Source organism: Halictus rubicundus, chromosome 10, assembly GCF_050948215.1.
Source record: "Halictus rubicundus isolate RS-2024b chromosome 10, iyHalRubi1_principal, whole genome shotgun sequence".
NCBI lineage: Eukaryota > Metazoa > Arthropoda > Insecta > Hymenoptera > Halictidae > Halictus > Halictus rubicundus.
In genome coordinates, this window is record NC_135158.1 from 2,416,406 (window position 1) to 2,430,390 (window position 13,985).

Consider the following 13,985-nt stretch of genomic DNA (forward strand, 5'->3'; position numbering starts at 1 on the left):
GACTCGACCTCGCGCAGGTCCTTCACTTGCATAACCTGCCCGGCGAATTTTGGCTAGTCCGATGGCCGACAGCTTTTGTTCGACGAGAAAGTCCCGAATAATGGTCTCTCTCCCTTTGTGCACGGACACCGATTGAAAATGTTCACTGCGGACATACTGGATTTCGGAGATTCTTGGCGACACTGTACTCGAGGTTCACAGGGTATTTATTTCTCTTACGGTGATTACAATCGTTGTGATTACAATCCTCATCGTGCTTACAACTAACAGATTCTTAAAGATTTCTGCGTGAAAATTGGCACCAATGCAATTGCATTCTGTTATGCGAGCCATAAATTGCTCACAGGATTTCTTTCCTAATTTTATGTAGACATTGAAATTCAGGATATGATTGTCCTTTATGAATATTTTTATCAAAATTGGAGAAATGATTAACGAAAGATGTCGATTATTTTATATATATCTGAAGCTTTCAAAATACCAAATTGTTCAATGACCATAGAAACGCTGAAGATTATTTTTTGATTTTTTAAGACTGTAAAGTAACCATTAATAAATAAAGTGTTAAAATGAAGGAACAAGCGTTAGAATAAAATGTTTAAAAATGCTATAAACGCAATCTATACGTACAAATAACTATACTAATTTTCTCCAGCTAACAATTACTCGAGGAGCATCTAGTAAATCACGTTTAAAAAATTTTTGAACACACTGTACCAATTCTCACGCACAGTTTAATTATACCAGTACAAAACATCCATGTATCAGTAACATAAAACGCATACAACTCGCAAAAACTGTGTCAAGGAATGATTTTGGTAGCCACGATGGACTCGGCCGAAGCTTCGCCCATTACGATAATAACGCTAAAATAACTGTATGTACACTATGGACAAGTCAATCAAAATTCCCGAGACTGTCGTCAGCGAGCCGCGCTCAGCTGGTTTTCTTGCAGCATTGTTCCGGATCACGCGGGTACATCTGTTTTCTGGGAAAACGTCGGGTTTCTCGGCGATTACAAGGCGCCGCGGCCGCAATGGGACGGGCCCCGCAATTGCTCTTTAATTAGAAGCCTGCGACCGCCCCTTCCAAACTCGACAATTTACGGTTAAACTAATAATGGATACTTGCGGCAACAATAGCTCGCTCGTCGCTTAGCGCAGCCACGCGAACTCGACGTGTACCCGCTCGATCGGAATGGATCCGCTTCGGGACACTGACAGAGATTTCTTAATCGCTTGTTAATCCTCCCGGAATTTCGCTGATCACCGCGTTAAACGTTTCCTGGAATTAATACCGCTTAACGCCTCGCCGAACGATCTTTTTCACCGCGTGATTCAATTATTTTCGTCTCTGGTGCCGGGAGATTGCAAAAGTTGACCAATTTGCAGAGACGTCAAAACAATTTCAAGAAAACGTGGTGTAACAGAAAATTCTGGTGACCATATGACGAACTTTTGCAATCGTCTAATATTCACTGTAGTAATTAAATATTCGTACCAGAACGGTAGAATTCTATTACGATGCAAGGTAAGCTGATAATATACATTTTAGATAAACATCTTGTCGATAAAAACAGTCCGCGTGTCAAACGAGAAATAATTGACGACGCTAATATTTCTGGTAGACTCTCAGATGGCAAACAGCTCGATATCAAATCGAACCGGGCCGAGGACCGAGATTGCAAATTGCTGCGGACTCGTAGGAAAGCGAAACGATAAGATCCTCGATCCTCGAAATTTATAATGAATTGCTACCTCCTGTTTCATCGTCTCGCAGTCTTCGGCCCAGCTCGTGTTGCCATCGATCATTCGTTAAACGATTCCGATTTGCATAAAGATCGTCCTAGGTGTCGTTGAAATTAAGCCAGGCGATACGTACGAATCCGAACGGAGCGTCCGAGGCAACCATAATTTATTACGGGCCGTTATTTCTGCAGGATACCTGATCGCTTTCCGCTCCTAGAGAAAGGCGTTGACAAACCGCTGCGAACGTCTTCTTAGCTGCTAGCGAACATCGCCAGCAGCGTGGCAGCGATCCATGGTAGTATAGTGGTCGAGCAGATGTTGCCGGCGCCATTGTAGAACCCGCTCCCGTAGACCTGCAACCCGGCCGTTTCGATGCTGCGCTTGCAGTAATCCCCGTCTGCAATTGCAACCGGCGATTCATGGTATCCCGGGGTGGGTTCCGGTGTTATCGGCACACGGTTATCGTTATTACGCCAATGAACGGTTTTACAATGACGATGGCCGCGTGGGAGGGACGCTGATAGCGAAGCTGGCGCGAATTACAGAGCCGTGAGCCTTCGATGGGGATGATTGTGCGGGACAATGGACGTGAGAAGCGGTACGTGGGCATCGTGCAACATTTGACAATAATCTGATGGAAAAATTAGAGGCGTGGAACGGTCAGTGCAACTTCCGGTGCGTGGGAGAATTTTTTGGGAAGGGGTTCAAAATGATTTGTCGGATGATTATAGAAAATTAACGAATGGAAGATGCGGAGAGCAGTGGTTTTTTAGTTAGAGGGCGAAAGGCGCCCTTTCTATTTTATAACGAAATATTCTGAACTGAAAGCGAGCCTGCTATTTTCATGAAGCAATGTGAAATAGTTATGTGCTTGCTCTGTAGATCCAGCTTTTAAAGACATTTCCAGAACAAGAAACGTAAAGAGGAAACGTTTTTGCACGCTGTGGGAAGAAGAACATTTCTCTTGATCGCAACCGGGTGGATATTGAAAAATATTGCACAGCTATTAGAATAGCCGGCAAGAACCCCATTCGCGGAACGAAGCCGAACGAGCAAAACTCGGTGCGCCAAACGTTCTCCACTTACTTCTCCTTAGCCGCAAATAGTTATGTTACTGTCTCTCAGCGGACCAAAAGAACAGGCCGCGGAGATCGAGATATCGTTTACGCTTTAGGGCTGTGCATAGCAAACCGTTCTAAAATCCTGTGATTTCAGATCAATAGAAACGAAAACAGTTTCATGTCGAAACGAATCGGCAAGCACAAACGAGAGAAAACCGAGTCGTTTTCACTTTCGATCACGTGTAGCCCCTTACGTCACGGAATCCTCGAGGAGAAGATTCTCGATCCACAAGGAGATATCCCATTCATATATTTTAAGCCGGAGATGGCATCGATGATTCGCCATTCTCTGCGAGAGAGGATCGCTGAAAAGTTGGAGCAGATGAAACGTACGTTGGAGCAGATCGCACTGATCGACGATACGATGATCAATGGAAACGGATTACGGGACAGTGTTATTAATATATCATGCGCGCAAAGTGGGGCCCCGCGAAAAGGTCGAGATCCCGATTCGTCCCAGAACCAACGAAATGGAAAGGGGTACACGGTGCACCGCGACCGAAAGAGAAATTATACAACCGGTCGCCCGCGATTTCTTTCTGCTCGGCTTCGTCACGTACATCTGGGCTTTCCATCGCGATCGGCTTCTCGGAAGCGATCCATTTTTCCCGGCCAGTGTCGCCGAAACGATTTCCTTTCACACCGAGCCAATCGCCGCGCCGCGTCGCGGCACTCTCGATTTCACACTAGCCATTTCTATGATGATCGCACCGTTGCATAAATTTCAGCCTTTTGAATCGACGACGCGCCTCCTTCCGTCTTTCATTCAAGAAACACCAGATCTCTCATTCGGACGCGAATATCATTCCCTTAGAAGCCGAAAAATCTGTTTTAACAACGAAAGCCATATTTGGAACATTCGGAAAATATCAAATGAATTTTTCTTCCCCGTGAAAGATTATAAAGCAAAACTCGAAAACAACATGTCAACATCGTCCACCACAAACACGCGAAAGGAACTTCGCTTTTACGTCCAACAACGTACCCTAAGAAGATCGCGAGTCGCTTTGCGAAATGGCCATTAATCGGCCCGCAGGATTATCTAACGAGCCAGTGATTTGATCGATCGATCGATCCGGCTCGTAGCCAGCGAAGTCCAATCTGCTCCGCCGCGCCGCGCCGGGACGGAAGTATATCGGTCAACCATAATTTTTCAGAGGATCTTACTGTGTCCCGAGGACTCCAGCAAGGGGCCGACGTAACGCGTCGTTATTTCTACCATAAAACGCAAAATGCTCCCCAACGGGCGTTCGCTCCGCGAAGCTCCGGCCCCGTGGGACTGGCGAATTGCGAAATCAGAGTGAAACGAACGCGAGCATGACGAAGAGAGCGAGATATCGCGGGATCGGGACAGAGAAAACGGCATCGTGAGACACGTTCGGCGATTCGACTCTCGTTTCCACCGTGCACCGACACATGCAGTTGCATGCACGTACGCAGTGGTTCGATCGAAAAATTATTTGATTGCTTCGAGGAAGAGGCAAGACTCTTTTAAGCGATTATTTCTGACCATCGAGTACGAGAGGACCCAATGTTATTATTTATCTTCGGCCATCGAGTGAAGGAGGACTCAATTTTATTATTTATTCTGGGCCGTCCAGTAAGAGAGGACTCAATTTTATTATTTATCTTGGGTCATGGAGTAAGACAGGATTCAATTTTAATATTGATTCTGGGCCATCGAGTACGAGAGGACTCAATTTTATTATTTATCTTCGGCCATCGAGTGAAGGAGGACTCAATTTTGTTATTTATTCTGGGCCGTCGAGTAAGAGAGGTCTCAATTCTATTATTTATTCAAAACCGTGGATTAAGAGAGGACTCAATTTTATTATTTATCTTGGGCCATGGAATAAGAGAGGGCTCAATTTTATTATTTATTCTGGGCCATCGAGTACGAGAGGACTCCATTGTATTATTTATTCAAAACCATGGATGAAGAGAGGACTCAATTTTATTATTTATCTTGGGCCATGGAATAAGAGAGGACTCAATTTTATTATTTATTCTGGGTCATCGAGTACGAGAGGACTCAATTTTATTATTTATCTTCGGCCATCGAGTAAAGGAGGACTCAATTTTGTTATTTATTCTGGGCCGTCGAGTAAGAGAGGTCTCAATTCTATTATTTATTCAAAACCGTGGATTAAGAGAGGACTCAATTTTATTATTTATCTTGGGCCATGGAATAAGAGAGGACTCAATTTTATTACTTATTCTGGGCCATCGAGTACGAGAGGACTCCATTGTATTATTTATTCAAAACCATGGATGAAGAGAGGACTCAATTTTATTATTTATCTTGGGCCATGGAATAAGAGAGGACTCAATTTTATTATTTATTCTGGGTCATCGAGTACGAGAGGACTCAATTGTATTATTTATTCTGGGCCATCGAGCAAACGGAAACTGATTTTTACTCTTTATAAAAGAGTATGATTTTCACCCTTTTGGTCGTTCCGGACGGAGAAGAAGGATGAAGGATGACTTATTCTTATCGTTCGTTTGAGATCTTGGCACGAGATGTACCTTATTGTTATTCCCTCTACGCGACCGTCGAATCAATGAGATTTTCTTATCGTCGATTCGTGATCCTCGATTAAGAGGTACATTATTCTTATCTTTTATTCGAGACGTTGAGGACAGCATACTCAACTACATTCGACCAGGGAGATTATTCTTTCATCCGAAGCAACATTATCGTGAGGCTTAAGACTAAGAAGCTTATCTTTTACTGCGCGGTTATATATATTAAATCCACGTTTCATACGAGAAGATAAATTCTTTTTACGAACCAAGAGGAAACCATCATGAACACCTTCGAACAAACACTAAAGACAAATTTGTTCTCACTCGATGAACAAGCGTTAAGAATAAGTAATTTTCCATGCAGTGGTCCAGAACGAACGATACAAATAAATCACCTGTGATTGGACGTTCCGGAGCGAAAAATAAAAATAATCTGCCCGACACTTTCGAATGAAGATCTACTTTCCTCGATGGACCAGAATAAATGGCAAGAGTGAGTACTCTATTACTCGATGGTCCAGAATAAATGGCAAGAGTGAGTCCTCTATTACTCGATGGTCCAGAATAAATGGCAAGAGTGAGTCCGGCTTTACTCGGCGATCCAGAATAATGTTCCCTTTTGCCCGCCGGTCCGGAACAAATGGTAAAATCGTGCGGTTCGAGTTTTCCGCGCGCTCGAATTTGGCAAGCGGAGAAGACGCGGATCGTAAGTCAGCCGAATGTCGTCACACAATGAATATTTGTAGCGCTCGACGGTAACTGGCACGTGGGAACTGCAACCTTCAATCTGTTACGGTAGGAAGTTGCATAATTTGTAACGAGTTACGATGAAAGGCGGGCGCGCGCGAGTAGGTACAGTCCGCCGCGAGAGTCCTCTCTCTCTCTCTCGCTGCTCTTACCGATCGCCACGGTGTCACGTGAATCGGTTCCTTGTTTGCGTCTAATTGCCCGGGGAAAAAATCGCTTGTCTCGAGCGAGAATCAGACCGTTCGCCTGGAAATGGCACTCGGACACGGAATTGGAAAGCAACCGCGCTACGTTACACGGGGAAGAACGAAACCGAGAACTGTCTCCGCGACCATGCTATCGACTCTGTTTATCCTGCATCTTTCTCCGATAATTACATCAGACGCCAGACTGGTCAGACGTCGATCCAAACTTTGACATAAGATAGATCCCCCGTGCTCGATCCTTCCGCGTTGATTCTCAGCGAAGAAACTTTGATTCGATCCCTAGCGAAAGAATTTTTAAAAATTAAGCTCTGATGAAATCAAATTGAACACCTCGATGCAAAAGCTGAGCAAATTCATTTCCCAGTAAAATTCTCTTGAATTTCTTTGAATGGTACAGAAATGTCAAATCCCGTTTTTAACTCTTCGGGAACGATACCTAAAGATTATTTTCTTTTTTGTACGGCCGATAGAAAGGGCGCCAAGTCCATAAATGTTTTAAAGAAGCCGAAAGGAAAGTCGTCAGGAAAACATCTCGATGACGCAGAAGCTGAGGAAGCGAAATAAAAATGGCACCGAAGCGAATTCCCAGTAGAACCTCCACCGAAGCGTTCGTTCGGCAGCATTTCCCTGAAAGGCGACGTGCAAAGCGAGAAATGTCAGCGAATCCGTGCGGAACCGTTCGTCAATTGGCCGTGACCCCAGGACGATCGGCCGAAAGTCTCGCGAAAATACTCGCGAAAAGGGAGCAGGTCAGGATGGTTCGTCGGTGTGGTTTCGCGCGAGTGGGATCGAATCGTGCCAGGGAGTCGCTAAAAATAATCCGCGGATAGGTTGCGTTTCTCACCGTAAGACCATCCGACGATGTCGCCGGTTCTCAGGTTCTCTGTTCTCAGCCAATCTTCGAGAGGCCTGAAGTACTCCCTGAGCGCGGACGCGTCCAATCTGCCCTCGCCGATGGCTTCTTGAAGCGTCTCCTGCCAGGGCGCTGAGGACCCCTTCTCCATCAGTCTTCTGCGATCGAAAGACAATAGGGTTAGGGACTTCTCCTTAGCACTGTCAACCGGAGAAACCGCTGGCAATCCCCAGCAAATATTATCCGAATTTTACATAATTACACGGTAGCAATTTTTACCGAGTTGGTATCCAGTTTTATGTCAGCAGTTTCGGAATGGAATATTTTATTTCGTCATTTGGAAGCAGTTTGAATGCAGGGAAAAATTCTGTACCTACATTGAACTACTCATTCTCTTTACTAAATTTATCAGTTTTCGATTATCATTTCCCTGGACCGCTTAAACGGGTGGGAAGATTTTCGAATGGTAACGAAAAGTGCCATAATCTCCGGGGATCCCCCCTCCGTCGGTGTTGATCGGAAGACAATAAGAATGGCTTGCGTTAGAGGCTTTTCCGTGGCACTGGCAACCAGACCGGAGAAAAACGGGGAACGGCATATTCAAATGCGAAACGCCTCGCGTTTCTCGAGCGTTGTTAGGGCTAACGAGATCGCGCGAGGTTGCGACAACGCCTCCTCACGCAACAATGAAAAACCCAAGGAAAATTAGAAGCTGGAGGGAGGGGGGGAACGGGAACAAGAGAAAAATAAAGAGCCGTAACGAGCTTCTCTTCCCTTTCTTCCGCGACCATGCTAATTAGGCTATCTTTGGCAATCGGCCGTGCTTCGGAGGCGTTCGAGCGCGGCACGTATCCGCGATTTCTCGCTCCGGGTGTGTCACAACTCTCGTTTCCATGCTGATTTAATGTCGAGGCTCGGGAGCCCATCGTGCATAGATTAGATCGATCCGCGATGCAGCTACACTCTTTCTTCGACTCGCCGCTTCTCGGCATGGGAGGATCCTATGTTCTTTTGTTCGCTGTTTCGTGTCGTTTCTGAGATTTGCTGCTCGATTGCCGCGGACTACCGCAGAAGCTAACAACTACTGCGATCTTTATCTGTTGGCAACTCGCGGTTTGACAGATTATCGAGGTTCCTGAGGAATTGCGTGAGAATCGGTTCTGCGTTCTTTTATTAGCCTTTCAGGTGGATTTAAGCATCCTCTAGGGGATCATTGTGGTCTCTGCGGGCCAGGGAAATTGAGGAGTCTCTCACGTTGAAGAAGAATATCAAAGAGTTCGTTAAGTCTTCCTAATTACTGAGTAGCTTGAGGAGTTCTCTAGATTCTCTGATCATGTATATTTGACCGAAATAAAATGGACATAGTGAGTGCAAGTTACCTCTACGTCGTAGATTTTTTTCAAAATTTTCGGTCGCTCCTTAAGGGTGGGAAAAAATTTTCCGAAGGTCGATTCGGATACCCATTGAGTGACATCTGTCACTTAAATCAGGACTTCGTAAGTGTTCTTCTCTTCGATCATCCTTCAAGATATTTGAACGAAATAAAATGGAGATGGCAAGTGCATGTGAGCTCTGCCTTGTAGATTTTTTTCAAAATTTTCGGTCGCTCCTTAAGGGCAGGAAAAAATGATTCTCCGAAGGTCGATTCCGATACCTATTGAGTGACATCTGTCAGTTAAATCAGGACTTTGTAAGTGTTCTTTTTTTCGATCATCCTTCAAGATATTTGAACGAAATAAAACGGAGATGGCAAGTGCATGTGAGCTCTGCCTTGTAGATTTTTTTCAAAATCTTCGGTCGCTCCTTAAGGATATTAAAAAATGATTTTCCGAAGGTCGATTCGGATACCCATTGAGTGACATCTGTCACTTAAATCAGGACTTCGTAAGTGTTCTTCTCTTCGATCATCCTTCAAGATATTTGAACGAAATAAAATGGAGATGGCAAGTGCATGTGAGCTCTGCCTTGTATATTTTTTTCAAAATTTTCGGTCGCTCCTTAAGAGCAGGAAAAAATGATTCTCCGAAGGTCGATTCCGATACCTATTGAGTGACATCTGTCAGTTAAATCAGGACTTTGTAAGTGTTCTTTTTTTCGATCATCCTTCAAGATATTTGAACGAAATAAAACGGAGATGGCAAGTGCATGTGAGCTCTGCCTTGTAGATTTTTTTCAAAATTTTCGGTCGCTCCTTAAGGATATTAAAAAATGATTTTCCGAAGGTCGATTCGGATACCCATTGAGTGACATCTGTCACTTAAATCAGGACTTCGTAAGTGTTCTTTTCTTCGATCATCCTTCAAGATATTTGAACGAAATAAAATGGAGATGGCAAGTGCATGTGAGCTCTGCCTTGTAGATTTTTTTCAAAATTTTCGGTCGCTCCTTAAGGGCAGGAAAAAATGATTCTCCGAAGGTCGATTCGGAGTGTCTTGAGGAGTTCTCTAGATTCTTAGGTCATAAAGAAAGTTAACCTAAACTTGAGAAGAAATGATGAGAGTGCTCAATTGGCAGAGTCAATAGCTTTGGATTGCAATCAACCTGCGACCACTGGATGCTCGCAGCTCCTCTGTCCCTCTGTGCGTGTAACAAGGCTGGTTACACCGGGTGCGGGACGTTTGTTGTCCTGACTAATTTCCGCATCGATCGGTGCGTAATTCCATTAGCGTCCGAACCGCAAGCTCACCGAGTAGCAATCTCGTCGGACTCCCTCGAAGATAATGCTCGCTTTGATTCTAGTGCCCGGTTCCTCCCGCGTGAGGACTATGCTTCGCGTGGCCGTCGGGGACTCTGTCGACTGTCGGTGTCGTTATGGCCATCGCGCTGTCGTCTTCGTCGGTGAAACTCTCTCGCGAGCCTTTTCCAGTCCTCGGCAACGCGACGAGCTCTGCTTACTCTGCTCCGATGACGATGGGCGTGTGATCGGTGCCACTTCTATCGCTTCTAATTGTGTCTTTGTTGCACCTTGCTCAACGGTTCCGCCGCGAACAATCGAGGAAACTGGATTGAATTATTCGGTTCTCACTGTTCAAGCCCGCGGGCGTAGCTCTTGTTAAAAAAAAATCGCCGCAATCCGCCAGTTTCGCGTGAGAATAACTTGCCATCGGATGGCCTGGGAAAGTCCTCTTGAAACTTCCTCATCTTCTCTGCCATTGCTTGACAACGCCTCGTCGACGCTAGTCAAACGCCAAAAGCTTCCACGACTTTGTCAACTAATTTTCAAACTGCCGAAGACAGTAGAGCCATCTGCAATTTATAATGGTCAATTTTGGCCAGGCAAATCGTCTCGACTTCCTCCTCTTCTCTGCCATTGCTTGACGGTTTGACAATTGACAGACGCGTCTAGTCAAAAAATTAAATGCCTCAACAACTTGGACAATCGATTTCCGGATCGAGTTTGGCTAGGTAAATGGTCCCGAGCTCTGTCTTCGTCGTTGCCATTTTTGATGGTGGTCCACTGAAGATCGATAGAGTGTCAGACTACTTAACTAATCAAAAGTCTTAATTGATGTTAATCACATCAGAAGGGAGCTGCAACTTAGTCAACTTTACCAGGAAAATGGTCCTCCAGCTTTCTCAAAATCGCTGTCGTTTTAGTCAACGGTTCACCAAAGACTGATGAGAAATCAAAGATGATAATCCAACGATTTAAAGTCTCAAGGTCCTCCCCAATTAATACTCATCATTGCACAACATAAGGTCACCTAGAATTTAGTCAATTTGTCTAAGATCATGGTCCTCCAGCATCCACACCATCGCTGTCATTTTAGTCAACGTTCCCCGCAGCAAGATGATAATGCAACGATTTCGAATCTGAAAGCCTGCCTCAATGAATGCAAACCACAGCAGAAATTACACCCAGTTCGAATTTAAATAATTTCGCCATAAAAACGTCTCCCGCCGTGGTTGCCATTTTACCATCACCTCATCGCCAACTATCCGACCATAATCGTTCCATCGATCTAAAACCCCGAAAGTCTTCCTGAATTTTAACCGCGTCAGAGCTTAGCTCCAGTTGCAACAGACATAATCCGGCTTCGAGGAAACGGTTCTCCATCGTCCTCCCGGTCACTGCCATTTTGGTCAGCGATTTCTCGCAGTGATCCGACGACGAAAAGCCTGCTGGGTCCTGTCAATTAATTTCCATCGGCGCGGTAAAGGAGCCGGAGGATCGAGAGTGAACGTGAGCACGAAAGGTCGTCGACACGGTAGATCGTTGGATCGCGGAACGATCGAGGAACCAGATCGAAAATGGCCGTCCACGATGGGGAGAGAAATAGGGGCCCCGCGGAGGAATCGGTCGCACGAACATGGAAACGTTTAGGCTAAGAAAACACGGCCAGCTGGGAGCAATAAAGAAGTTCGTTACGCGGTCCCCGATGGATCGACGGTGATCACCTGGCAACCGATCGTTCCCGATCGGAACGATCTCTCGTTACGCCGTCGAACTGCGTGGTGTGGAACCTTCGCCAGGGATTTTACGGCGGAAACGGCATCGCAAGAAAAATCGTAAGCGCGGCCCCATTACGTGATTCTGTTTACGTCCTCGTTTCACCGTTATCCGAGCTTCTTTCTCCGCGAGACGTAACCCCTTTCCATTTTCCCATTTATGCCCCCCTTCCTTTGATTACATCGAGTGACACACTGGTGGAGGATCCACGATCTCCGCGTCAATCGTTGCGCAAGCATCGGAATTCATCGAAATTTATCCCCTCGAACGGTGAAAATCGGTCTCGATTTCTTCAACTTCAGATGTCCTGATTAACTGATGGCTCATGGATATCGTTAAGCAAATGACAGCATCTTTTCGACCAAAACACTGTTGCAATAACCAGTCTGGTCAATTAAAATTTGTATCGTTTCAACGTAGACCATGAAGTATCAACTTCACGGCGGAAGGGGCAGTGCAGATGCTAATTTGAAAAATTATTGATAAAAGAATCTGCCGTACATGGGAGGCTTGGAGCAAAATTGCAATTGATTCATTTGTTTCAGTAAATAGCTGAATTTGCAGTCTTGAACGTTTTCAGAAAATGTGCAGACGTCAGGATGCAGCCAGTAGTTTAAGGATGAACAAAATGGAGCCTCGGTGTTCGCCGCATAATTCTACTGTCTTCTCATTTGCCAGCCTGAAGGGGGATCGGTCTCTTCGAAAGTGAGCTTCCCTTTCAATTTCACAGCGAGTTTTTTGCGCGCACTGCGCAACGGGTCTCCCTTAATTACAAAACACCGTGGCACATTCGAAACGCGGTGCGTCGGTTAACGGCTTATCGAAAGCGATAATTGGCCGTCGAGGGTATCGAGCGTGACGCAACCGATTTTTTGGGAAAGTGGAACAGTCCCTCTTTCCCCCGTCACTTCCGGTTCCTATGCTAGCAAGTTGTAGGCGGTCAAGCCCCGTGGGAATCGCCTCGGACGTGGCAAAAACATTTCGGTATGCCCCCGACGCAATTTATATCGGGGCCGGACAATTTCCGGTCGGCGAAATCGCCACTTTCCTGCCCCGAGCGCCGATATTTCGCAACGCGGGATGCTGACCGACCGATTCTAACGCGTTCCCGTGGTCCGATCGACTTTGCTCGATTGTGGGAAAGCTGCGACGGTCACGGCGAAAGCGATCGACAATGCGGCATTACCAACCCGGTTCGCAGGGTTGCGATTTTCGGACCGGTCAGAAGAGATCTTAAGGTGCTTGTCCACTCGAGAGCCACTATCGAGAGCAACTTTTCACGCTGACTCTCGATTTCTCATCACAGAAGCCTCCATTTGTAACAATTAATCAGTAAGCAATCCTTGAGCGGCAGAATTTAATCTACACTTTCTCGAGTCAGAAGAGACCTTAAGCTGCTTGTCCACTTGAGAGCCACTATCGAGAGCAACTTTTCAAGCTGACTCTCGATTTCTCATCACAGAAGCCTCCATTTGTAACAATTAATCAGTAAGCAATCCTTGAGCGGCAGAATTTAATCTACACTTTCTCGAGTCAGAAGAGACTTTAAGCTGCTTGTCCACTCGAGAGACACTATCGAGAGCAACTTTTCAAGCTGACTCTCGTTTTCTCTTCACAGAAGCCTCCATTTGTAACAATTAATCAGTAAGCAATCCTTGAGCGGCAGAATTTAATCTACACTTTCTCGAGTCAGAAGAGACCTTAAGCTGCTTGTCCACTTGAGAGACACTATCGAGAGCAACTTTTCAAGCTGACTCTCGATTTCTCTTCACAGAAGCCTCCATTTGTAACAATTAATCAGTAAGCAATCCTTGAGCGGCAGAATTTAATCTACACTTTCTCGAGTCAGAAGAGACCTTAAGCTGCTTGTCCACTTGAGAGCCACTATCGAGAGCAACTTTTCAAGCTGACTCTCGATTTCTCATCACAGAAGCCTCCATTTGTAACAATTAATCAGTAAGCAATCCTTGAGCGGCAGAATTTAATCTACACTTTCTCGAGTCAGAAGAGACTTTAAGCTGCTTGTCCACTCGAGAGACACTATCGAGAGCAACTTTTCAAGCTGACTCTCGTTTTCTCTTCACAGAAGCCTCCATTTGTAACAATTAATCAGTAAGCAATCCTTGAGCGGCAGAATTTAATCTACACTTTCTCGAGTCAGAAGAGACCTTAAGCTGCTTGTCCACTTGAGAGACACTATCGAGAGCAACTTTTCAAGCTGACTCTCGATTTCTCTTCACAGAAGCCTCCATTTGTAACAATTAATCAGTAAGCAATCCTTGAGCGGCAGAATTTAATCTACACTTTCTCGAGTCAGAAGAGACCTTAAGC

At 45.4% G+C, this 13,985-nt stretch overlaps 1 protein-coding gene across 2 annotated transcripts in view; it reads right to left on the reverse strand.

Annotated features, from left to right (window-relative positions):
• Window positions 1–188: 188 nt before the first annotated feature.
• Ance-3 (angiotensin-converting enzyme Ance-3) overlaps window positions 189–13,985 on the reverse strand; it is a 67,848-nt gene continuing 54,051 nt past the window's right edge. For both annotated transcript variants that reach the window (XM_076795412.1, XM_076795411.1), the window contains exons 12-13: window positions 7,196–7,362; window positions 189–2,145 (exon numbers count right to left, since the gene is read on the reverse strand). In XM_076795412.1, coding sequence (XP_076651527.1) covers window positions 2,000–2,145; window positions 7,196–7,362 — 313 coding nt within the window. In that variant the 3' untranslated portion in view covers window positions 189–1,999. The remainder of the gene's footprint in view (window positions 2,146–7,195; window positions 7,363–13,985) is intronic.